This window comes from Lissotriton helveticus, chromosome 3_1 (genome assembly GCF_964261635.1).
Source record: "Lissotriton helveticus chromosome 3_1, aLisHel1.1, whole genome shotgun sequence".
Classification (NCBI taxonomy): domain Eukaryota; kingdom Metazoa; phylum Chordata; class Amphibia; order Caudata; family Salamandridae; genus Lissotriton; species Lissotriton helveticus.
This window is the reverse complement of record NC_136061.1, coordinates 1,837,839,268-1,837,862,911: the sequence shown is the minus strand read 5'-3', so window position 1 is coordinate 1,837,862,911 and position 23,644 is coordinate 1,837,839,268. Positions and strand designations below refer to the sequence as shown.

At 43.4% G+C, this 23,644-nt stretch overlaps 1 protein-coding gene across 1 annotated transcript in view; it reads right to left on the bottom strand.

The window, feature by feature from the left end:
- The window catches only part of LOC144824333 (uncharacterized), a 610,480-nt gene that overhangs the window by 295,667 nt on the left and 291,169 nt on the right, over positions 1 to 23,644 (bottom strand). Inside the window, exons 14-15 of the mRNA XM_078683450.1 lie at positions 15,466 to 15,513; positions 3,417 to 3,550 (exon numbers count right to left, since the gene is read on the bottom strand). Of these exons, the coding sequence (XP_078539576.1) occupies positions 3,417 to 3,550; positions 15,466 to 15,513 (182 nt within the window). The remainder of the gene's footprint in view (positions 1 to 3,416; positions 3,551 to 15,465; positions 15,514 to 23,644) is intronic.

Genomic DNA, 23,644 nt, shown 5'->3' with positions numbered 1-23,644 from the left:
ATTATTATTGACTTTGTATCTAAGAAAAAGAAATATTATCTTCAGAAACGCAAATCTTCTCTAAAACATATTAAATCCCTGGAACATAAGTTTCATACTTCACCAGACAATCAAATTTCACCAGACCTTTTGCGTGCAAAATTAGAATTTAATAAATTTACCACTGATAATGCATCTTCATTCCTCCTCCTCAGTAGTGCTCGTTATTATGGTTGTCGTAATAAATCCGGGAAGCTCCTTGCTAATTATCTTAAGTCCTGGAAGGAGCGTACTCTTATAGACTCCGTTTACTCTCCTAATAATTATCTCCTCCATAAAGATAAGGACATACTGGACCAATTCCAAATGTTTTATCAGCAGTTTTACACTCCAGAATCATCTCCCACTCCTGCCCTTCTTCAGAATTATTTTGAGAATATTTCTATACCTTCCAATTCTCACCTTATCTTTTCAGCCCTTGATCTTGATCTCTCATTACATGAACTCTCCATGGCTCTGACTTCTCTCACGAAAGGTAAAACACCTGGCCCTAATGGTTTCCTGGTTGAATTTTATCTACACTTTTCTGATCTTTTATTACCTAAACTTCTAACGTTCTTTCGTTCCTTTTATTCATCTGGTAAAGTTGAAGGTACTTTTCAAGACGCCACCATCTGTCTTATTCCAAAAGATGGTCACGACCCCAAATTTTGTAAATATTATCGCCCGATCTCATTAGTTAATGTGGACTATAAAATATTCGCTAAATTAATTGCATTGCGTTTGGACCCTCTGATGCCACATCTTATTGGCAAGGAACAATGTGGTTTTGTAAAAGGTAGACTCACTTCTGATAATTCTCATTTACTTCTTAATGTTCTGAATAAGGCCCCACTTATTTCTGCACCATTATTTGCTATATCTGTTGATGCAGAGAAAGCTTGCAGGGGCATGGATTTGGTTCCAAGTTCATATCCCTTGTCTATCTCCTGTATTTTGCACCCAAAGCTGCTGTACTTGTGAATGGTGAACTTTCTTCCTCTTTTCCTCTTCAGCGTGGAGTCCGTCAAGGTTGTCCGCTCTCCCCACTCCTTTTTGTCTTAGCTCTTGAACCATTTCTTATCTCCATTCGTAATAATTCTTCAATCTCTGGTTTTTCTTACGGTACTACTCAACTGAAACTCTCTGCATATGCAGATGATATTCTTTTGTTCATTTCTAATCCAGAAGTATCCATTTGCCCTTTACTTTCTGAATTTGACTCCTTTTCTATAGTCTCAGGCTATAAGATTAATTCTGATAAAAATGAAATTCTTCCCTAAACTAAAACTTGTCTTCCCCATTTTTTCTCCTCAACTGGTTTTGCCTGGAATAGCTAAAAAATTAAATACCTAGGTATTTGGTTTACCAACTCCATTTCCTCCACAATTTAATTGAATATGTCCGCAGTATTATCTCTTATTGGTCGACATTTTTCTTCTTGGAATCCTCTTTTTCTTTCCTGGTGGGGCCAATTGGATTCAATTAAAATGATGATAACCCCTATTTTAATTTATACTTTTTCCATGTTACCCATTCACATTCCTGCCCTTTATTTTAAACGTATTGATTCAGCCCTCTCGAAGTTTCTTTTGAAAAATAAAAAATCTAGAATTTCTCTTGTTGCTCTTCGCAAATCTAAAACCAATGGTGGAATTAAATTTCCAGACTTCCGCCTTTACCACAGGTTCTTTTCTCTTCGTCAGGCTTCATGATGCCTCTCTTCGGAACACTCTCCTTTTGCCCCTCTCTGGCTTCTCATTGAGCAAACTCTCGCACAACCTTTTTCTCTCAACGAAGTGATTCGCTTTTCCACTACATCCCTTTTTACCTTATCTCCCCTATTCAAACATACTTCCGCACTCTTAAAGCCTTTGGTTTTCCCACATGACATAACATGTGAATCATTCTTAAACTCCCATATTTGGTATAATTCTCTTATCCTTTTAAATGATAGAACCATATCTTGGGCTTCTTGGAGATTGAAAGGCATCATATGGGTTAATCATCTATTTGACGGACTGCTCCCTTGCTCTTTTCCTCAATTCCAACTTCAATTAAACTGTATACGATCTTTCCTGAACAAATTCACCACTCTCATGGCAATAAATCTTGACTGTTATTATTCTCTTCCTTCTTCTTCATCATTATCTCCTCAATCCTCTCTTCTTACTACCCGTGCCACTATCCCTAAAGCGTCCCTTATTTATAAATTTTTCTCTTCCCCGAACCCAGATCGTATTAAGACCAAAGTGGAGCTTGCTTGGGAAGCGGATTTAGATTGCACGTGGCCCGTTGCTCTATGGGATAAAATGTGGCCCAGGACTCTTAAAATTTCCAGATCTGCCTCTCTTACTCAATCTTTATCCTACCTATATCATAGATTCTATTACTCTCCTCTTGCTCTATCTCGTTTCACACCTTCTTCTGATTCTAAATGCTGGACTTGTGGCATCTTCAATGCTAACCTTCTGCACTTTTTCTGTCCTGTTGTGTCCGTCTTTTGAGGCAAGGTTTGGTCATGCATTTCTCGCATCTTCTCGCTCTCTATTCCTTACACCCCCACTATTCTCTTTCTGGGTAGTCTTTCAGATTCTTTGGCACTCCCTCTACATTCTCATAGTCTCTTTGATCTTATGCTTGCTCTTGCATTCCAAGATATTTCTTCCAATTGGAAATCCCACACCAAAATTTCCATACAGGGTTGGTTGAACACTTTATGTCACTTTCACAGGCTTGATGTCGCCTTTGTCTCTTCATTGAAACCACCACGATCTTTACTGGTTGCCTCTCACCTTATACCTGGATCATTTGGCTTTGAAACAGCCTATTTCTGTCAACTCAGAGAATTTTAAACCTCCTTGAAATAAATGTTTACTCTCTCCTTCTTGTCAATTTCTCTTTTAAAGTTTTTCACATGATTTGTTTCTCTTTATGCTACTTAATATTATCTTCGAATTGTATCATTTGCACAATAGCCGTAACTATTTTTAGGATTATTTATACTCTGCACTCATATGGTCTTTCCTCCCTCCCCCTACTTTCCCCCCACCTTTTCCTTTTGTAAAAAATCCCCATAAAAATGCTGTTTTGATTTCTACCCATTGACATTACCGTTCACCAGTTTAAACCATGTTTAAACAATTTTATTGTTTTTCTGATGATGTCTTTGTTTGCTTATAAATTCTTCTTTAATAAAGCTTTTCAAACATAAAAAACATCATATGCCAGCGTGATTGTTGGAAAATCTGAAATTCATAGCCCCAACCCCCATTCTTACTGACCAAGCCACACCACTGCTCCCACCTTTTTCATCAATGTCCCCTCTGCATCTGTATTGTACATATGTTCAGCAAACTTCCAGTTTAAGACTTGATGCCACTAGAAGTTAACCTTACCGTTTCAGTCGGAATATTCCTTTTAGCAGTAGTTGTGCGTACTGTTGTTGTGGAACATGAGCTGCGTGGTACCGTCTTGCAGCTCTCGTCACAGATTTCATAATTGCAGTCCGTTATATTACGTACAATTTGACCTGCACAAGTCAAACACGCAAAACAATTTGTTCAGGCAAATGGTAAACAAACATAACTGTTAGTGTATTTATGGTCTTTTGACTTGTCAGATAAATCAACATTGACAAGCTAAATGCATCAGAGCATTCATTATCTACAAGCTTCCACTCTCCTGTATAAAATCTTTAAACACAGTATTTTTGCTTTCACATATGAGTAGCTCTAGTATTCAGCCAACTATCAGTATTCTTTTCATTTTATTAGTAAATTATATTTTATGAAAATCATAATCCCAACAAGATCAAGAACACTCTTTAAAACAGTGGTTGGCATTTTAACATTTATGTGTAAATTCATGAATTCACTTTCATAACTGTCAGTGTTTGAGTGATCAAATCAAGCATGAAAATATAAAATGAACATAAAAATTAGACTGGCAAACAAAAAGAGAAAAAGTGCAGGATAATTATTCCAACAAAAGGAACATTCTCATAATGCTGGCTGCACGTTCTCTCCTACTGCCCCCGTTATGCAGAGACATGGAAAATATATTTTGGGCCAGGAATTGATTACCTTGAATAACTTCCAATAGTTGTTTTTTTTAACAATATGGGGCTGGTGAAATCATTTACCGAATTTATTTTGAGCTTAAGAGGACCTTTGTGTTAATACTTTATTCAAGAGAGCTATTGGCCCTCTCTGATGATAGAGAGGGAGATAAACTATCCATTTATTTGAAGATGCATCTTAAAGGTAGCTTTTGAAATATACAATTTATTTTTCAGAATGAGGTTTAATAAAATGAAATGGGGTTAATTCCTAAACTAATAAAATATTTAGACCAGGCTTCTCAGCAGTGTATGCACGGTTGGACTCCAAGGCAGAAAGCAAACATTTTAAATTTCAATTTACATAATTTATAACATGACCATGAAAAAAGACATGTTTTAGGGAAACATGTTCAACAATTCATACAAATATTTACGTCAGCAAAACTGTGCACTGCATAGCCAAATTTCATCAATAGGGTAGGTCCATCTTACAAACTGGTTTAGTTGACATGTTGGTTACCTTAGTGAAGGATATAGAGTGTCGAAAATCCATTAGTGTTCGTGGAACTGCTGGGATCTGGATATTGATTCTGAGTTGGAGGAGAGGAGTGAAGACTCCAACCTAGTCCGGGTCAATGCAACTTGCAGCTCCATCCTCCCTCATATCTTCCTGCCTCACATCACCTCTTCCAGCGCATTCAGCCAGAGATCGAGAAGAAGAGGAGCCAGGAAGAGGCCACCACATGAACCATTTTACTTGCACCAGGCCATCTCCGTTGGTTAAAAGACTCTTTAGCCAGAGACGGATATGAGACGCAGAGAGAGACCTGTGGCTACAAATTGAAGCTCGTGCGATCGGGAAGTTAAGATTTTTGGGCAAACCAAAAAGAGGAGGCAAGAGTACCAGCACTGCTGAGGACAGCCAACAGTACTGAGGGAAAGTGCCCGGATTGAATGACACAGTAAAGATGTGCCCGGAAAAACCTGTTCATAGTGGCTAAGTGTGTCTAAGTGTGTCCTAGCCGTCACTTAATGTTATTCTCCTTCAGTGGGGGAGCATAGTGCAAAGTCCTTCCTAGCATTTGGTGTGGTTCTACGCATCATTGCCCAACCTGCAGTAGTACAACACCTAGGGACCGATTCCGATTCGGGAAAGACCGCTCCGAGTAGCCGTTCGGAGCGTTTTCCCCGTACGAATCGTACCCTGCAACGTCCCCCGTACGTACGACAAAGTACGGTTAGTAAAAGGAGCCGTACTCCGTACGAGTCATACAGAAAGCGTACGACTCTAATCTCCGTATGATTCTCTCTCGGAACCCGCTGTATGCGACATCTGTACGGTTCGCGGCTGGTTTTTACGTAGCAGCAAGTATGATACGTGTCGGGTACGCACCGTACGACCCTTTTTCTACAGGAGCTGAAAACAGCCGTAAAAGCAGAGTTCATGCCAAAACAGGTACGGAATACCCCCCTGGGTACGGTGTGTAGCCCCCATGATCACAGGGGTATGGTGCGTACACCCAGCGAACATGGGGTACAGTGTGTACCCCCATCGTACATGGGGTACGGTGCGTACACCCAGCGTACATGGGGTACGGTGCGTACACCCAGCGTACATGGGGTACGGTGCGTACACCCATCGTACATGGGGTACGGTGCGTACACTCAGCGTACATGGGGTACGGTGCGTACACCCCGTGATCGCAGGGGTACGGTGTGTACCCCTGCGATCATGGGGTGTACGGACTATACGGTGTGTATGTGTTTGTGTGCTTTTCTGTATGACTCGCCCTTACCTGATGTGGACTGTACGAATTGCGTCCTCATACCCCGGTCCGGATTGTACTCGTCGGGTCGTACGGCATGTGTACAAGTCGTACGGCATGTGTACGAGTAGTACGGTTCACGGTTTCAGCCTTGCAATATGTACGGATCGCAACGATTCGGACGGATTTACGGAATACGGATCATACTACGCGACTCGGACAGACGGGTACGATTCGTACGGAGGGGGCTCCGGATAGAAATCGTACGGACTTTTTTTCCCCGAATCGGAATCAACCCCCTAATGTATGAACTGGAAATGAGCCTGCTATCTACCACATGATCCTGCCTATTTTCTTTTCTTCCACTGCTTTGCCCTCTCTAAGGTCATTACTGCCCCTTTGACTCGTCAACACTTTCCTTACCTGTGGTCCTCTTTCTATGGTAATTTGTTCAGCTTTCTTCCCCATATCCTAATTTGCAGCTCCCACCCTGTGCACTGTTCTGTTCCTCAAAGGTGCTTGTCCATGGTGCCTCGTCCCCACTATCTTCCTATGTCCCATTCTGCCATCCCAGGAGTTGTGTCGCAGGTAGCTTCTCGTCCTTCAATTTATAAGCTTCCATCATCAATGCCATCACAATCCCCAGCATGCAACGGGCCCCCAAAGTAGACTCCACATGCCTTAAGGCATTGGAAAATCCCCATGGTAATATGGCTGGCGGTGTCTGATAGAAACGCCACAATATAAACCCTTTTCCGCCCCGGTTGCAAGGCGACCAGGGCGGAAAAGCGGCGGACGGTCTTTCCGTCAGCCGCGGACCCCCCAGCCATACTAATATGGCGGGGGATCATTCCGGCAAGGATGGCGGATGGATCGCCCCCGCCAGGCCGGCGGTGGCTAACCCCGGCCTGGCGGGGGCAATCCGCCCGCCATCCTAATGGACCCCTTAGACTGTGATTTAGCCTGCCGCCTCTCATCACCGATGGTGTTTAGCCAATGACCCTCCTTTTCCGTTATTTTACCTGTGTCTAAAAATGGTACATATGCCATTACTTACACTATCCCCTTGCGTCACAGTTTTGCTGGTATGTGCTAAAACAGATTATCTTTGCCACTGCCTACATCCCTGTCCAGTAATTCCTTGGCACTTGCTTCTGGTGCTTGTTCTTCTCTGCAGTACTGGAGATTTAAGATTGGCATGTTACGGTAGAACTTCACCCAGTAACATGTTATTAACTTGGGTATGGGAGTGAATGGGGAACCCTCTCAAACATTGCTACCAGGTGCACTTTCAAAGGCATGGCAGTATGTAAATGTAAATGTAAATGTACTTATATAGCGCAAACCTGTCACCCAAAGGGCATCCTGGCGCTTGCTTAGGGAACCCGTCCTGGTATTCCCCTGTGAGAAACCCCGGCAGGGTGTCCACAAGGTGAAAGCCAGGCATCCCGCCGTGAGGGGCCGTAGTGGAGATTAAGCAAGCTATTGCCCAGAGTTGCAGAGTGTGACCCCGTGATTCAAGTAGGCACCGGAGTGAGAATTGTCGAGTCCGTGGAATTTTTGAGCCCGAGACCCGCTGAGGCGGGGAATCGAACCCTGGTCCACGGTCGATCTCAGCTTCCGGGTCTGCCGCCTCTAACCACTGAGCCACGCTTCTCCACAGTATATACGAGCAAAGACTTTCGTTTCCTGCAAATGAGTTTACAAATTGTCTCATCCACTTCCAACCATTAACTATCTTTCGCCACTTAATGAACTTTGTCCTATAGTAAAGATAAACCAATAGATGGTGCAATGGCAGAAGCATTGCACTCATCAAAGAAGAGATGGTGTGGCTTCAGAAGCAGCTGATCCTAATGAAGGAGTGACAACCATGAGAGTCCCTTTGTGGACTAGGTGATGAGCTCAAGGAGGAGTCATGTTTTCCCGTACCCCGTGAAGCCCTGGCATGTGCTATCTGCAGCTCAGGCCTGTCTGATTTATGTCTTCTAGGCACTGCTGCTGGCTTCTGCTTCTCCTCCAGCAGCATATTTACAAAAAGGGGGTGGTGATGGACAGAGTATTGCACCATCAGGATTCAAGCAAGCCGGGCTGAAGACGCCTGAAATGGCAGAAACCGGTCCCCGGAAGCTTGTTTCCTTCCCAGTGTAAGAATTGGCTTTTGTAGTCTGGTCTGCCCTGTTCCCATGATGCACTGGGCCAGGGACAGACTAATTTGCATACAGCCAGGTTCTGAAACTGGGATGGTGCAATGAGCTAAAAAACGGTGTTGGATCTAGCCCTGATCTCTTGACTGGGTGAGAGTACTCTGCTTAATTCAGAGACTCTGTCCATCACCATCCCTTGTTGTAAATTATTTTGTCCACCCTAAGCGTGGAAGGGTATACTCAGATGTGAGTCCCTTGCTCATTGCACCATCAGGATTCAAGCAAGCCGGGCTGAAGACGCCTGAAATGGCAGAAACCGGTCCCCGGAAGCTTGTTTCCTTCCCAGTGTAAGAATTGGCTTTTGTAGTCTGGTCTGCCCTGTTCCCATGATGCACTGGGCCAGGGACAGACTAATTTGCATACAGCCAGGTTCTGAAACTGGGATGGTGCAATGAGCTAAAAAACGGTGTTGGATCTAGCCCTGATCTCTTGACTGGGTGAGAGTACTCTGCTTAATTCAGAGACTCTGTCCATCACCATCCCTTGTTGTAAATTATCTCCTCCAGCAGCAGCACCAGCCACCAGTCCTCTGGCTCCAACAGCACCAAGAGGCACATCAAGGCATTGATTATGCCTTGATTGGATCTGGAAATCGCTGAGCAATTCCCATGTGTGCCAGTCAGGGGTATTGTTCAGGTCTTTGTGGCATCATTGGCATCTTGTGGAAATGGGGTGTGCCGGGCCTATATTCAGAGCCATCCCAGCATGCTGATCCCAGTTCTTGACTGTTTTTCCGATCTAGAAGCACAGAGCTAAATTGAGGGGGAATGACCAATGTGCCAAGCTGAGGTCCTGAAGGATCTCTTTAGTGTGAGACATACAGTTTGCGGAATAGGGAGAATGGGAGGCTTGGTAAGAAATATGCGGCTAGATTGAGACTCTACCAGATGCCATACCTTACAATTGATACCATAACAAACTTCCTCCGGAGGGAGTTTTTGGACTGTGTAACGCTAAAAAGTCCTAGAGGATTGAAAGACAAAATGCCCATCATGCCAGATATGACTGTTTAGGCAGTAGTGTTTTGCAAATGTGTACAGCAATGTGCAAGTAGCTGCCTGGCAAATGTCCAGGACTGGGACTCCTCTCACTAATGCCTTAGCTCAGAGGAAATAACCCTGAAAGCCCTCAGCAGATTGCTTCTTAGCTGTTGTTTAGCAGTTTTAAAGCTAGGGACAATCCATCTGGGGATGATTCTCTTGTGAACTCTCTTGCCTTTCTTTGCACCTGCAAAGGCAATAAAGAGTTGATCATCCATACAGAAGTCTTTGATACCATTGATGTAAAATGACAGCGCTCTTTTTAGTCCAAGACAGTGGAGACTCTCCTCTTCCTTGGTAGGATGAGGAAAGTAGGCAGTGTGATGTTCTGCATAAAGTGAAACAGTGTTACTATCTTGGGTATGAAGGAGACATGGATCCTAAGGATCAGCTTATCCTGTAATATAGTGGTATATAGTCACGGACTTGCCCCTGATGCAGTCTTGCTCCAGGAAACGTACCTGAAGGGCAATATGTATAAAGCACTGGAGGTACTTCTATACTTTCCTTGCGCATGCGGTATTCAATGCGGGTCAAGGGGAGTGGGGATACTGGTTAGGACTTCTCTCCCATTGGTCACGGATAGGATCTGGCATGATCCCACGGGAGGGTATGTGGCCCTGTCGGGGAAGTGGGATGGACTCGTTCTTAATATTTGTACACTATATGTGCCATCAACACTACATATGGCCACGTTGCCAGCAGTGTGCACCCTACTGGTGGAACTGCACCCAGGTTCCCTCTTAAAGGGGGAGAAATTAATGTGACTATGGAACCAGAACGGGATAGGGAGTTGAAGTCTGAGAGGGGATAAGGGCCAGAGCCATTGGAGGCATTCGTAGAGGCCATAACATTGACAGACCTGTGGCGCCGACATAATCCTACAGTGAGGTAGTACACATACTATTCAGCTGTGCAAGTCAGTTACTCCTGATTGGATCACATGCTGATGGAAGCTGGGGGAGTCCAGCTGTTTCAGGACACGCCCCATAACGCATAAGGTATTTCGGATCATTCACCAGCAGAGGTGCTGCTTCAGGGTCCACTGAAAAACAGTACAATGCCACCCAGAATAGATCCGTGGGTATTTAAAGATAAAAGGTTTGTTGACCAGATTAAAGAGAGGACAGAGCAGTACTTCCAAGATAATAAGGGGTCGGTTGACTCGCCATGTGCACTATGGGAAGCAAATAAAACAGTGACACAGGGTCATGCTCAGTCACTTCTAGGGGGGATAGGAGGAAACAGCGTCTTAACTATGAAGCCCTGGAGGGAGAGGTGGCTAGCCCGGAAGCAGCAGCACTGGCGGGGGAAGACCGGGATCTGCCGATTAGTCACATGATCAATCTCATGCTGCAGGAGATGAAGGAGCTTGCGGAAAATGCAGCCAGGACTCAGGTGTTAGTGTCGCAGAGGCAGCTCTATCATCTGGGAGATAAAGCCAATAAAATGATAGCCTGGCTAGAGAGGAGAGATAGGGACATGAGCTGTGCAGTTTACATTCAGAACTCTGAGGCGTGTACAAAAGACGGGGAGGAAATAGTGATGGCATTTGCCGACTACTATGAGGCGCTTTATACCTCCAGTCCGACTAGAACGGAGGATAACTTCCGGGACGTACTTAAAGATGTCCTACTCCCTACATTTACAAGTGAGGATAGAGAGGAATCGGAACATGGCATTATGGTAGAAGAGATAACGGGGGCTATTAGGGACTTACAGGCTGGTAAGGCTGCAGGCCCCAATGGCCTGCTAGCTGAGTGCTATAAAGGCACGATCAGTGTATTTGCCCAACACATGCTCCATATGTTCCTAGAGGCAAGAAAGGTGAGGCGCCTTCTGGAAGATTAATGTATAGCCCCCAGACTAGTGGTTCCCAAGGTTGGAAAACCCTCCAAAGAGTGCGGTTCTTATCGCCCTATTTCCTTGTTCAACATGGATGCTAAGGTGCTTGCTAAAGCCCTTTGTGACCAGGCTCTGCAGTGTTATTACATCTCTGGTACACCAGGACCAGTCGGAATTTATGCCCCATAGGTGTACTAGATTGAATCTGAGGTGCCTATATGGCATAATGCACCTGTCAAGGTCTAGAGGTGAGAAGAGGCAAGGCTACTATCACTGGACCCTCGAATGGCATTCAATAGTATTGAATGGCTTTACTTGTTTGCCGTGTTGGACAGATCTGGGTTTGGCCCGCGCTATGGTGCTTGGGTAAAGCTCCTATACAAGGATCCCCTGGTTAGAGTGTGAGTGAACGACTCAGCCTACCGTCCATTTGCCCTTCATAAGAGTACACAACAGGGGTGTCCATTAACTCCTACGCTGTTCACATTAGCCCTTGAACCCTTAGCTATCTGGATTAGAAGAGATCCTATGGGGAAGGGTATAGTGGAAGATGGCAGCTGGGAGAAACGCCTATCCTTGTAAGCCGATGATGTCTTGTTATATGCCACTAGGCCACGCTTCACAATAGGCAGGCTGCTGCACATATTTCCAACTATTTGGCAGCTACTCAGGGAATCAAATTAACTGGGACCAGTCTCTCCTTTTTGGTCTTACTGGTGAGTCTCTGTTGGCTAGAGGGATCCCATTTCAAATTAGAGACAAATTTAGATTACTGGGTATCACTATTTCAAGAACAGAGTCAGACAACTTGAACGTCTGAAAAGAGACGTGATGCATTGGATGAGCTTCCTGATCTCTTATTGGGAAGAGTGGTGTTCTTCAAAATGATGACGTTACAATGTATGCTGTATGTCCTACAGAATACCCCCTACAGGATTCCAGATGGGTTCTTCCAGGATGTGGATAGTGAACTAAGCAAGCTTCTGTGGGATTGGGGAGCTCCAGAATAGCGTTGGGAAAGCTCCAGATGATCAGTTATGAGGGGGGTCTGGTATTACTGGACATTAGAAAGTATTACTGGGAACTCCCAGATGGTAGTGATGTTAGCGATCAATGATTGGGTGTTCGCAGACAGAGATGGACCATCTAACGATACAGAAGAGGGGATATCCTGCAGCATTATATCAGAAAGGAGGGGAAAAGCTCCGCATACCCAGGCTGTAGTTCAAGGGTGACGTGAGGCCACTAAATATCTTGGGTGGGAGAATGGCTATCCAAATGGACCCTGTTGTAGGATAGTGATTTGCTACATGAAGTGGGGAGTTTGCAGGGGTTTTGCAAATGGGAGCTATTGGGCATAGACCACTTTGGGCTTTTATGGAGAGGGCTGGACATAATTTCATTTGAAGACCTGCAGAATGAATACCAGATGGACAACTCGGAACATTATCGATACATCCAGCTGGGCGATGAGCTGCACAGGCATATCTGTGAAGGGGGGTAGCTGCTGCAATATGCTCACCTTGAGGATCCTATGAAAGATAAGGCCACATCTCTAATATATTAGAAAGTTATGAATAATGCACCCAGTCCCATTGTGGCCCTGCGGGACGGGTGGGAAGCAGATATTGGGATGATGACTGAGTGGAGGCAATTCAAAGCCCTAGCGAGAGCGGGATCCGGGCTGTATTCCATCTGGTGCAACTCTGTATCCTCAATAGGTCCCACTCCTCCAGAGGACTCATGCACAGGCTAGGATGCTGCCCTTCGAGTCATTGCACATGGGGCTGTCAGAAAATGAGCTTGTTATTCCACATCTTCTGGGGAAGTCCCGACATTAAGAATATTGGGAGAGGCCGACACGGATTATGTCAGAAGTGATGGGCCAGGCAATACCACTGGAGACTAGATAGCATATACTATGTGTAATGGGTGAGGAGACATGGACGAGATACCAACATTTGTGGCTGATGGTTGCAGAAATGGTAGCTAAGAGGAATGTTCACAGGTCTTGGGGGGCAAACCTCCCTCTAAGGGTGGGGCAATGGAAATCAGTCTTGGATTTGTGCTGGGCAGCAGAAAGAGTGATCTATGAGAGTAGAGGCTGCCCACGAAAATGGGGAAAGATTTGAGGTCGCTGGGTTGCGAATCGGGTCTTTGAAGGTTCTGGGAGCCAGGACAGGGATGAGAGGGAGCTGCGATAACCCCTGTTTTTTTCTTTTGTGATCCCATAGTTATATATGAAAGTCACAATCAACTTGTACGATATTTCTTCTGTATAATGTTGGTTAAGTTGAATGTAAGCGTACAAAATGTAATGTACTATGCTTGCTACCACAAAACCTGCTGTTGTGATACTAAACTCTGCAACTTAGGAATGTTTAATAAAAATAATTCTTAAAAAAATATTTTCATGTATTTCTAAAGTAGACTGTGTTCTGTAATTCCCATGAACACCTAAATTCCAATATAGTATTGTTTCCTACTAAGCTTTTATACTATTTTTATTACATTGCTTTTCTCTGTGGTGTCCTGCAATGATCTATACTGTTTCAATTCTCCTTTCAGTGTGAGACAGATAGTTGTGTCTGCTCTGTCCTTTGCCAAAGTTCTGCTAGAGCAGTGTTTCCCTAACTTTGGGTGGAGACCCACTAGTGAGCTGTCAGCTGTGAAAGTCCAAGCAATAAATAAAGAAGCCTATACATTCTGTATTTATCTTGTTACATTTTCGGTGTTTCAAAGACAGAGGTCAACTCTCAGGCTATATCTTTGCAGGTACAGAAAGAAAGGTAAAGTGAATTACATGAAAAACTTGCTGGGGTACAGGTGTGTGAAAGGAAAGGCTGTATGATGTCATTTTGTTGTAACAGACACCAAAATGTAAATACCTGTAACTGAACTGTACACATTTGACAAACCATTTTTTTGTAGTTCAGAAGTGTGATTGAAGCAAATGTTTTGAAAGGATCAAAGAACATCAAGATACTTTACTTGGTGGTACACACAAGATAAATATTCACTAAAACCTTATGTCCACTAATGTAATTTGTGTACAATATACTTTTATCAGTAAAACTGGATGTCTGCTAATTTAGTTGCCATTAAAAAGAAAAACTGTGCTGTCTGTAAATGTCAGTGTGCTACCGCACAATACTTTAGTTACATTAAAAAGTAGCCCAGCTCATTTTGATTAAAGCAAGGTGGATCGCGATAGTTTGTCGATATTAAAAGTGGGTTATTGTTCTAAAAAGTTTGAAAATCTCTGTGCTAGAGGTTTATTCTAGAGTTTTATTTACTCAAAAATATAATCTGGGGCAGTATGATGGATATGATATATACTCTCATGCAGGGCACAGCCGAACACCTATTTTGATCAGTGGTTAATTTGTAAAAAAAAAATAAGTGCCTACACTCCCATCAGGAGGCAGCTTGCACCAGCCCATTTCTCCTATTAGTGCCACCTACTAACCATTAAAGTGGGCAGAGGATGTAGTGCAATGTGCAGAGCTGCCGACTTTGGAGCTGGGTAACTAGGTTCGTGTCTCGGCATGGACTCGGGTCGGCTCAACATCCTGTGATTCTGTGCAAATCCCTTAATCTCCCAGTAAATGAATGTGTCCTTAACTGGTGCTCATGAAAAGCGCTGGTGTTGATTATTAAGTGCTGTCTGCAATTGATGAAATGTTAAGATAAACGTATACGCTTTAGAGACTGCAGTCTCATAAAAACACGTACATACCTGTAGCCTAGGCGAGAGCACAGGCTAATGATACAGGGGATGGAGTAATACAGATCTTGAGAGGACAATTCACAAAGGTCATTACAAGGAATAGTACTCATTTAGTACCTCTTTCCATAGGCAAAAAATGCAATTCAGAAAGGTATAGGCATAAATGTACCTGTGCTGTAATCCTAACTCTTATGTCCTAAATTCTCCAAGTGTGCAAAAAGCTACATACATGTAGAGATTTGACTAAAGTATAAATATGAAAGTGGCACAGGAGCATGGCTAGAAAATGATAAATGTCTACTATCGAGTGGGAGGAGTAAAAGGAAAATCAAAGAGGCCATCCTGGAGGGTCGTGCACATACAAAAACACACTATAAAAGCTTAAGTCAAAACAAATTGCCCCACATCCACTTTAGTTGTACTACATACAGCCCAAAGAGGCTCAAGTCTACTCCAGTTAAGGCTTGTAGAAAGTTTCATACCACACATGGACATTCAGAGGTAATTCTATAGAAAGCAATGGAAGCAGAGACTTACACTACCAGCATTGGGCAATCCCTCAAAAACCTGATGAAAACAATGCACTAGCCTATGCCTTACAAAACACATTGACAAACTGCAAACCTAATAGACAATCATACTTACAAAATCACACAAGGTAAAACCTAAGAAATACGTAAAATTACTAACAGTTCATATCATGTAAATACCGACTCGACACAAACACACAGGTGTTTTCAGGTTCTAAATCAACATGTGCTCTAATTTTTCTACTGAGTTAGTTCAAGGAACTTACCAGGCAAGTACTCTTTACCATTAACAATGCATCGGCAGGTTGTTGAGCCTGCAGACAGGAATACACAAATTAGTATTAGACCTTTTTTTTCTAATTTATTGGTTTTCTAGGCATATGTGAAACATTTGCTAAAAAAATGGAGCAAGACAAGCACAAAAGAACGAGAATGTATGAAAATATAGAACACAACATAGGAGCATCAAAGAATTTGGGGTGAAAAGCTAGGTAAGACTGTGCCTAAAACAAATACCCAGGGGAATCAGAAAGACAAAAGCGTACAAATGAGTTCTATACAATGCTCAATAGTAAAGTAAGTGAATATGACACATAGAAGAGAAAAATGCCGTAGGGAAGGAAAGCAGTCAAATATTACATATTCGGATTAAAATAATTGAAGAAAAAAACAAACTAATCAATGATAAATAACTTTTATAGTTTACCTACATTTCTTGTGGAGCATCAGCTTCGTTAAGCAGACGTACAATATATAACACAAAATCAGTAGTATTTTAATGAAAAGCAATGACATTCTGGGAAATGCCCCCACAAACATTTCATCCCTTTAACGGATCAGGTGTAAACAACAGCCAGGCTAATAAACTTCTCTAGGAAAAGGACACCTCAAGTAAAAGCTCTACTAGCTGCATTGCTGCATGCTGCTCAGCTGATAGAATCTCGTAGATATTTAGGACTCAAGGTACACACAGATATGAACCTCTTAGCTGTTGAGGCTTAAGTGTGCCCAGACATTTTGGAGCAGATTTACTAGTTTTTCATGCAGCGCGGTGCAGCAAGCCCAAAGTCAGTGCTGCGCTGTGTAAGAAGAGAGCTGAAAAACATACAGTTTACAGAAATATGGCATCTCCTCCCCTCTCCCTAGCATGTTGCAGAAATATGCTGCAGTGAGCCACAAACACACCTTTGCACTACAGTGCACGGGTGTCTCTATGAATCTAGCACATGTTTTGTACTGGAAGGGAACCCTTCCTGTACAAAACACCATGCTTAGACTAACTTGAAACTTTGTCCCACGTTGTTTGTGTGCTGCACAGTGCAGCACACATACAAAGATGGAAAAGAGAGAAGCAATGAAAGCATTTCTCTTTCATAGCGCCTATTTGAAATGGGCACTATTTTCTCATCCTAAACCATGTCTGATGTTTTAAGTTTAGCATAAGAAACCTTTGGTTGTTGCATGTGAACGCCCATGCACCACACATGGTATGCCCCCTTAGCACTAAGCAATTGTTGTACAGTGCTAAACAAGTTTAGTGCTGGAAAGTAAATTAGTAGAAATAGATGTAGCGTCTTTTTGTGTCACTTTTGTGATGCAAACACAGTGTTAAATCTTAAAAAATAGACCCCTATGTTTTTCAGTTTGGAGCACTGGGAACTTACCCCTTCAAAACTTGTTTCCCAGAAAAAATACCCAAGCCTAAAGATATATGCCCTTTTTCCCTCTTACATTTGAGGACTCTAAAGGCACTCAGAGTTTCGTGAATTCACTGAAGGGAACCAAGAAATGTTAAAAAATATTTTGGACTTTTCTTTTGAAAAAGGATGTGCAAGCACATTTTGTATTTTTTTATTTTTTCACAAAAAATGCACCAACAAAAAAGTTTGCTGTGCTAAGTTTACCATTGGCCCAGCTTTCAGGGAAAGAAGAATTGTAAAGAAAATGACAGTTTTTTTAATTTGTTGTGGTATCACCCTACTTGCAGTTACGGGAAACAGGTTTGAAGCCCAAGAGTGAACCTAGAAATATATGCATTTCTGAAAACTAGACAAAATTTCAAACGCAGCAAGGAGCCATTACGGTAGATGAATCACAATGACTCAAATAAACTAATCATTAAAAGCAAAAATATTATTAAAAAAATAGGAAACACTGGAAATTGCTGCAGGCTTTTTCATCTATAGTATTTTCCCCCAATGAGTGACTTACAAACGTTATACAGCATTATGTCTGTTTGACCCTTCCTGTTGCATGGAGATACAGTATTTTTTTGTTGTCTATAAAAAAATCCTGCAATAACAGTTTGAACAACCGAGATTATATGATTTTTTTTGTGTACTGGCTATGTTTCTATTCATATGGAAACATTTAATGAATACAAATATATGCATTTGAAATGTGCCGATAATAATGAGTTAAGGAGTAGTGATGATTTTCACAACTCTGAATTTAAGGTTACCCACACTATCATGTGACTTGGGGGGAGTTTAGCAAAATATGTTATCTCTTTCAAACTGGCCTACACTTGGAAGCAAAAATGGAGAATCATTTAGCTGAAAATTGCAAATCTTTTTTCCCCACACTTCTGTCATTAAAAACAAGCCCCCACCTGTAAAGGTGAAACACAACTTGGAGTGATCAAAATGTTGTCATAAAAATTGAACCATTTTGGTGATGTGGGTAGCACTAGCATTTAGGTCCGGGCTGGACCGGCACCTAGGGATACCTACTGAACCCGGACATAGCTAGGCCTAGCACCCACTGCAGGAAAGGATCAAACGAGGGACCATGGAAAGACTGGAGATGTGGGGAATTTTATAATTTGCTTTTTTGTAATTACCTGAAATATTGAAAGAATTACACGAAATTACACATAATTCTTCAAAATAAAAATGTGTCAATGTTTGGCGGGAGTATGCTTTTAGACAAATTAACCACAAACAACAGCTGCTTGCATTCTGTTGTTACTGGGCATTCTTATTTTTACTGCAAATGATGTTAAATTATGCAAAATTGTGTAATGTTGCAATTTCAGGAATTTCACAAATTATGCAAGCGTAATGTACATTTTGGCAAGGCCTAATAAAGACCATATTGATTTAGTGTGGTCACAGTTTCATCCATACTGTTTGCATTGGGAGTACTGTGAGAATGCTAGGGGGATCTCCTCAAGTATCAGCTTCACTCAGACAAATGTGAGGAAAGTGCTTGAGTTTAGCCAACGTTTGAAGTTTGAAGGGCATCCTGTGTAAGAAAATATAGCAGGATCCACACAAGCCACACTACATTAGATTTGCCTGGGTCTCTAGGTTTCAGAACTGCCCAACGTTTTCAGCCAGGGAAGCAGAAAGGCTGTTGGGGTGTTAGGGTTGGGGTTGCACCCTGATTTCATTATGGACCAGCAACCCAGCCCATTGACTTTTCTAAAATTATTTTGTTTAAGTGTAAATGAAAAATTATTAAATGAAGTAGATTGGATGGTTCTGAGATCCCAATGACTCCTATGTATACATATTTAATGCAAATAGGCTGGTTAGTCTGGGTCAGCAGATAAAGGTCCAGAGATCAATTGAGGGCTTTTGGTTTGTTCTTGATCTTCAGGAATGAGAGGAGTACCAAAGAGTGGGCATGACAAATTGATTTATTTCCAGGTTAAACGTTTCTTTGTCTTGCTTGATGGTTACCTTGCAGTGGCCACAGAAAGTGTATTCTTCAGTCAGGTACGTTGGTTTAAAGGTTTGGAATATGCCCACCAAAAGTGGTAAATATTGGCGATGTCAGAGTGTTGTGTGGTTAATGTTGTCAGTGATCTGGTGGGCAACATCACAAAGGACAGCTGTTAGAAGAGTAATTATGCAGTGAGATAATTTTATGAGCAAGGCAGCATCCTTTTCATCATATGATAACAGATTAGAAGGTGTGCTTTGAGGTGAAGATGATTTAGAAAAGGGTTTAATGTTGCCTACTCAACACTAGTCAAAATCATCCATTAAGACTTTTTGATCCACAATGTTGAAAAATATTGCGAGGTCAGGGAAATGAATGGGCCATCTTTATCTTTTGGAATTTGTATGGCACCGACACTAGTGTTCTGAGCTGGGGTTTGAGTGCTGCAGTACAGTAGAAATCTGAATGTTAGGCCTGGAGAAGTTTGTGATTATCTAGATGTAATTGGTCTTTCGATCCTTCTTGTGTGTTTTACTTACCAGGGAGTGATTAGGAGATTTTTCAAGGAAAATGGGAATGAGACATTAAATACAGGGAGATGTGATGTCCATGTGTGACAATTGCAGAAGAATGCTTGATAAAGAGGAGGCTAGGATTACATTGCCTTATGAGGAGGCATTGAGGGATTGGACGATGTTGATTATGTTATTGATGGTAAGAGATATGGTCTCACATAACAACTTGCACCTCCAGTTGCAGGAGATCGGTATCACTGGCAGACCCTTGCCTGGTCTACATCTTTCCTGTCTAACAGGTCGCTCCAGGATGTCGCCCCTCCCTTTCACTCTCAGACACGCCCATTACGCTGCAGCGTCCCTCAGGGGTCAGCGCTGAGCCCAACCCTGTTCAATGTCTATATTGGCTGCTGGCTGGCCAAAGCCTGTAATATCTCCCTCGTGTCATATGCGGATGGCACGCAGTTGGTATTATCCTTTACCAAGGATACTAGCCTGGATGCCTCCAAATTCCTAAAGGACCTGACTACTATAGCAGTCTGGATGGAGGCAAATTGGCTCCATCTGAATTCTTCAAAATCTGATATCCTCCTACTATAGAGATATTCTAATCTCTGGGGAGACAAGTGGTGGCCGCTGAAGCTAGACACCACTCCTGTGCCAAAAGCTGCAATAAAAAATCTCGGCTTTCGGGTCGACAGTGCTCTTTCCTTTAAGGACCATGACAAGTCCATGGCAAGGACCTGCTTTGGCTTACTGCGTGGCCTTAAACCAATTGTTGGTCTGTTTGACCCCCAAACTTGCCAGCTGGTCGTCAAGGCTATGATGATGGCCAGGCTGGACTACTGCAATAGTCTGCTGCTTGGCACAAATAAATCTGTAATCAATAAGCTACAGCGCATCATGAACGCTGTAGCACCTACACTGTTCACCATGCCTAAGTACAGTTCTACCTTTGGTCTGCTTAAAACGCCTTCACTGGCTGTCTGTAGAGCAAAGAGTCCAGTTCAAAGCGCTATGCTATGCAATCAATCAATCATATAATTTGTAAAGCGCACTACATACCTGCAAGGGTTTCAAGGCGTCGAGGGGTAGGGAGGAAGGGGGTGCTGTTGCTACTGGTCGAACAGCCAGGTCTTGAGTTATCTCCTGAAGGTTAGAAGGTCTTCGGTTTGTCGTAGGATGAGGGGGAGGGTGTTCCAGGTCAACGGATGCGTGGGACTGTAGCCATGGAGAGGTCTGCGGAGCAGAGTTTCCTGTTGGGTACATAGAAGGAGAGTCAACTGTTGAGATAGGCTGGGCTGGTCTTGTGGAGTGCCTTGTGTGCATGGATCAGGAGCCTGAAGGAGATTCTTTTGTCGACAGGGAGCCAGTGCAGGTTCCTCAGGTGGGGAGTGATATGGTCGCGGCACGGGACATCGAGGATCAGGCGTGCAGAGGCATTCTGGAATCTTTGCAGTCTGTTGATGAGCTTGGTCGGGGCTCCGGCGTAGAGGGCATTTCCATAGTTGAGTCTGCTGCTGACTAGGGCCTGGGTGACTGTTTTCCTTGTGTCTGTCGGGATCCATCTGTAGATTTTGCGGAGCATACGGAGGATGTTGAAGCAGGAGGAGGAGACAGCGTTGACTTGTTTGGTCATGGTGAGTTTCAAGTCGAGGATGACTCCCAGGTTGTGTGCGTGGTTGGTGGGTGCGGGGGTGTGCCCAGTGATGCGGGCAACCAGGAGTCGACCCAAGCTGAGGGGTGGGCCCGAGGATGAGGATCTCCCTCTTGTCTGTGTTCAGTTTAAGGCAGCTATACTCCATACAGTCGGCGACGGCCTTCATTCCCTGGTGGTGGTTGGATTTGGTGGGGAGGGGGTCCTTGGTGAGGGAGAGGATCAGTTGTGTGTCGTCGGCGTAGGAAATTATGTTGAGGTTGGTCGTGATGTAGGGCAATGCGTGCGAGATGTGCCATGTAGAAGACCTTGAACAGCGTCGGGCTGAGGGAGGATCCCTGTGGGACGCCACAGAGGATCTCGGAGGCTTCGGATCGGATACATATCAAATCTTTGCAGATGTATGCCCGGCGATTTTAAGCAATTTATGTCACCATTATATCTGGCGCGCGTGCTGAGGTTCTGCAGATCCAGAGGAGGAGGACGCTCATTTAAGGTGCTTGTACCAACTCTTTGGAATTCTCCGCCACTTTCTGTCAGAAACACACATAATCTCCTGTCCTTTAGAAGGGCAGTGAAGACCTGACTTTTTAAATGATCTGCATCTCCTCTCCCAACCCTTCCTCCAGCACCCTAGAGCTGGGACGTCCCTCTGCCAGGATAGCCATGCGCTTTATATATTTTATAACATAACATCTGAAGGAGTGCCAAAGGGACATGCTTCATGAGGTGTTGTGTGGTTAAAAAAAATTAATGATTTGGTTTACCGTTCAATGAACTTTAATTTCCGAATTTTCATTTGGATTGATCCAATGCTCGAGTGTTTCGGGCTTTGTTGTTATTTTCGCCTCTGCATAGGAGATGGGCAGTTCGTTTGCTGTGAATGTAGGTGGAAAACTACCCAGTGTTTATAGATGTTAATGGTGAGAATGCCAATGTTATATGTGAATACAAGGCAGCATTGACATCTTACTAATGTACGCAATTGAAATCAATGCTGTTCACTCTACCTTTTTAGTGCAACATATAGCATTTTTTTTAGTGACTGAATCATGTTGTTTGTTGATATTTCTCAAACCCGTTCAATTTGAAAGAGCTGTTAGTGTATCATTAAGATCCGTACAGAGCCAAGGTTAGGAAGCTATGATTTATTTGAATATGACAAATCTTTCATCAGCTCTTCAGAGCTTTAAACTATGGTTGTATCTTCTGGGAAGGCATGGGCAAGGAAAATGGTGCATTACACTCTCAAAACAATTCAGTTAAATAAATGAATAAGTATTAATACCTCTAAATAGTTTTCCACATCCCCATCCGTTCTCAGTAAACAGTGTGAGCACGATTGTGATAGGCAATTTAATGGGCACCACATTGATTGGTTTGACATTGTTTTTTCTATAGAACCATTGCAGGGACCTAGAAGAGCTCCTGCTTACTACTCTATATATTTTCTTGTTTATCTCAAGATGTGCATGAACAGTTAGAGTACATATCTTAGGAGGCGTGAGCGACACAGCTTATTTTTTCCTCGTGTAATATGCACAGTTTTCGTGTGCATTACTACTAGAGGCATCTACATAAACAAATGGATAGAATGCTTCGATTACAGATAGATAAGAGTTATGTGACACGGACTGAGGCAGAATATGAAATAGAGGAATTATTAGAAACCCGTCCGCCACCTCCATAAGCCCCCCAAGGTTTGTATCCGGCGGTACCAGTGGCTAGGGCGCGTAGGGCTGGAGCCCCATCTCCCGCAGCGGTGCCCTCAGTTGCTACCGCACCGTTAGCCGTGCACCCTCCGGCTGCATTGTCTTCTCCTCCTACCCTTCGTCCAACTACCTCAGATTTGATTACTTTACTACCTGGGCTGGTTGCTGCTTCTCCCTTGTCCCAGGTATTTTTAACGCCCTCGGCTGGAGGACCAACTGCCTCTTCAGATGTCACGCCACGACGCCCCGTAGGAGGGTTGGAAGGTCGACGAGAACTGAAGAAAGACGGGCCATAGTGGTTCAGGCATCCCAATGGATGCGGAATCCGGTTTATTCCTTGGAGGACATTTGGAGTACTATGAAAGATTTTGAACCGGTTGCGCAACAATTAGCAATGGAACACATGGCAATCCGATGGATTTCCTTGTGGGAACAATGTTTTGAGTAAGGACTGGCCCCTCAGATACTGTGTGATATTAGGGATCGAGCATTTAAGTTCGAATTGCAAGTTGAAAAAGTGTTCCAGAATGTTGAGACCCTGTTACAATACCGGGAACGAATGCATAGAAAATGTCCAGAATGGGGGGCACAACATCCCATGAGAGAAGTGCGTCCCCTTTTTCATCCAGAAGTGCCCGAAGTAAGAGATGGAGGTGGAACAGTGACCAGAAATCGTGTAGAGGCACGTTTCCAAGAGCAGTGGGTTTATACCCCTTGGAAGCGAAGTGAGGTTCTTACCTTAAAAGCCCAACTTCCTAACCCACGTAAAAATCCTACAGCCTATTATAAAGAACTAACGGAGGCCGCAAACTCAGCCGTTATGACTTTAGCTGACATCGAGCTGTTTTTCGGTCTCTTGATCCCAGTGGATATATGGAGACGGATCATGCTG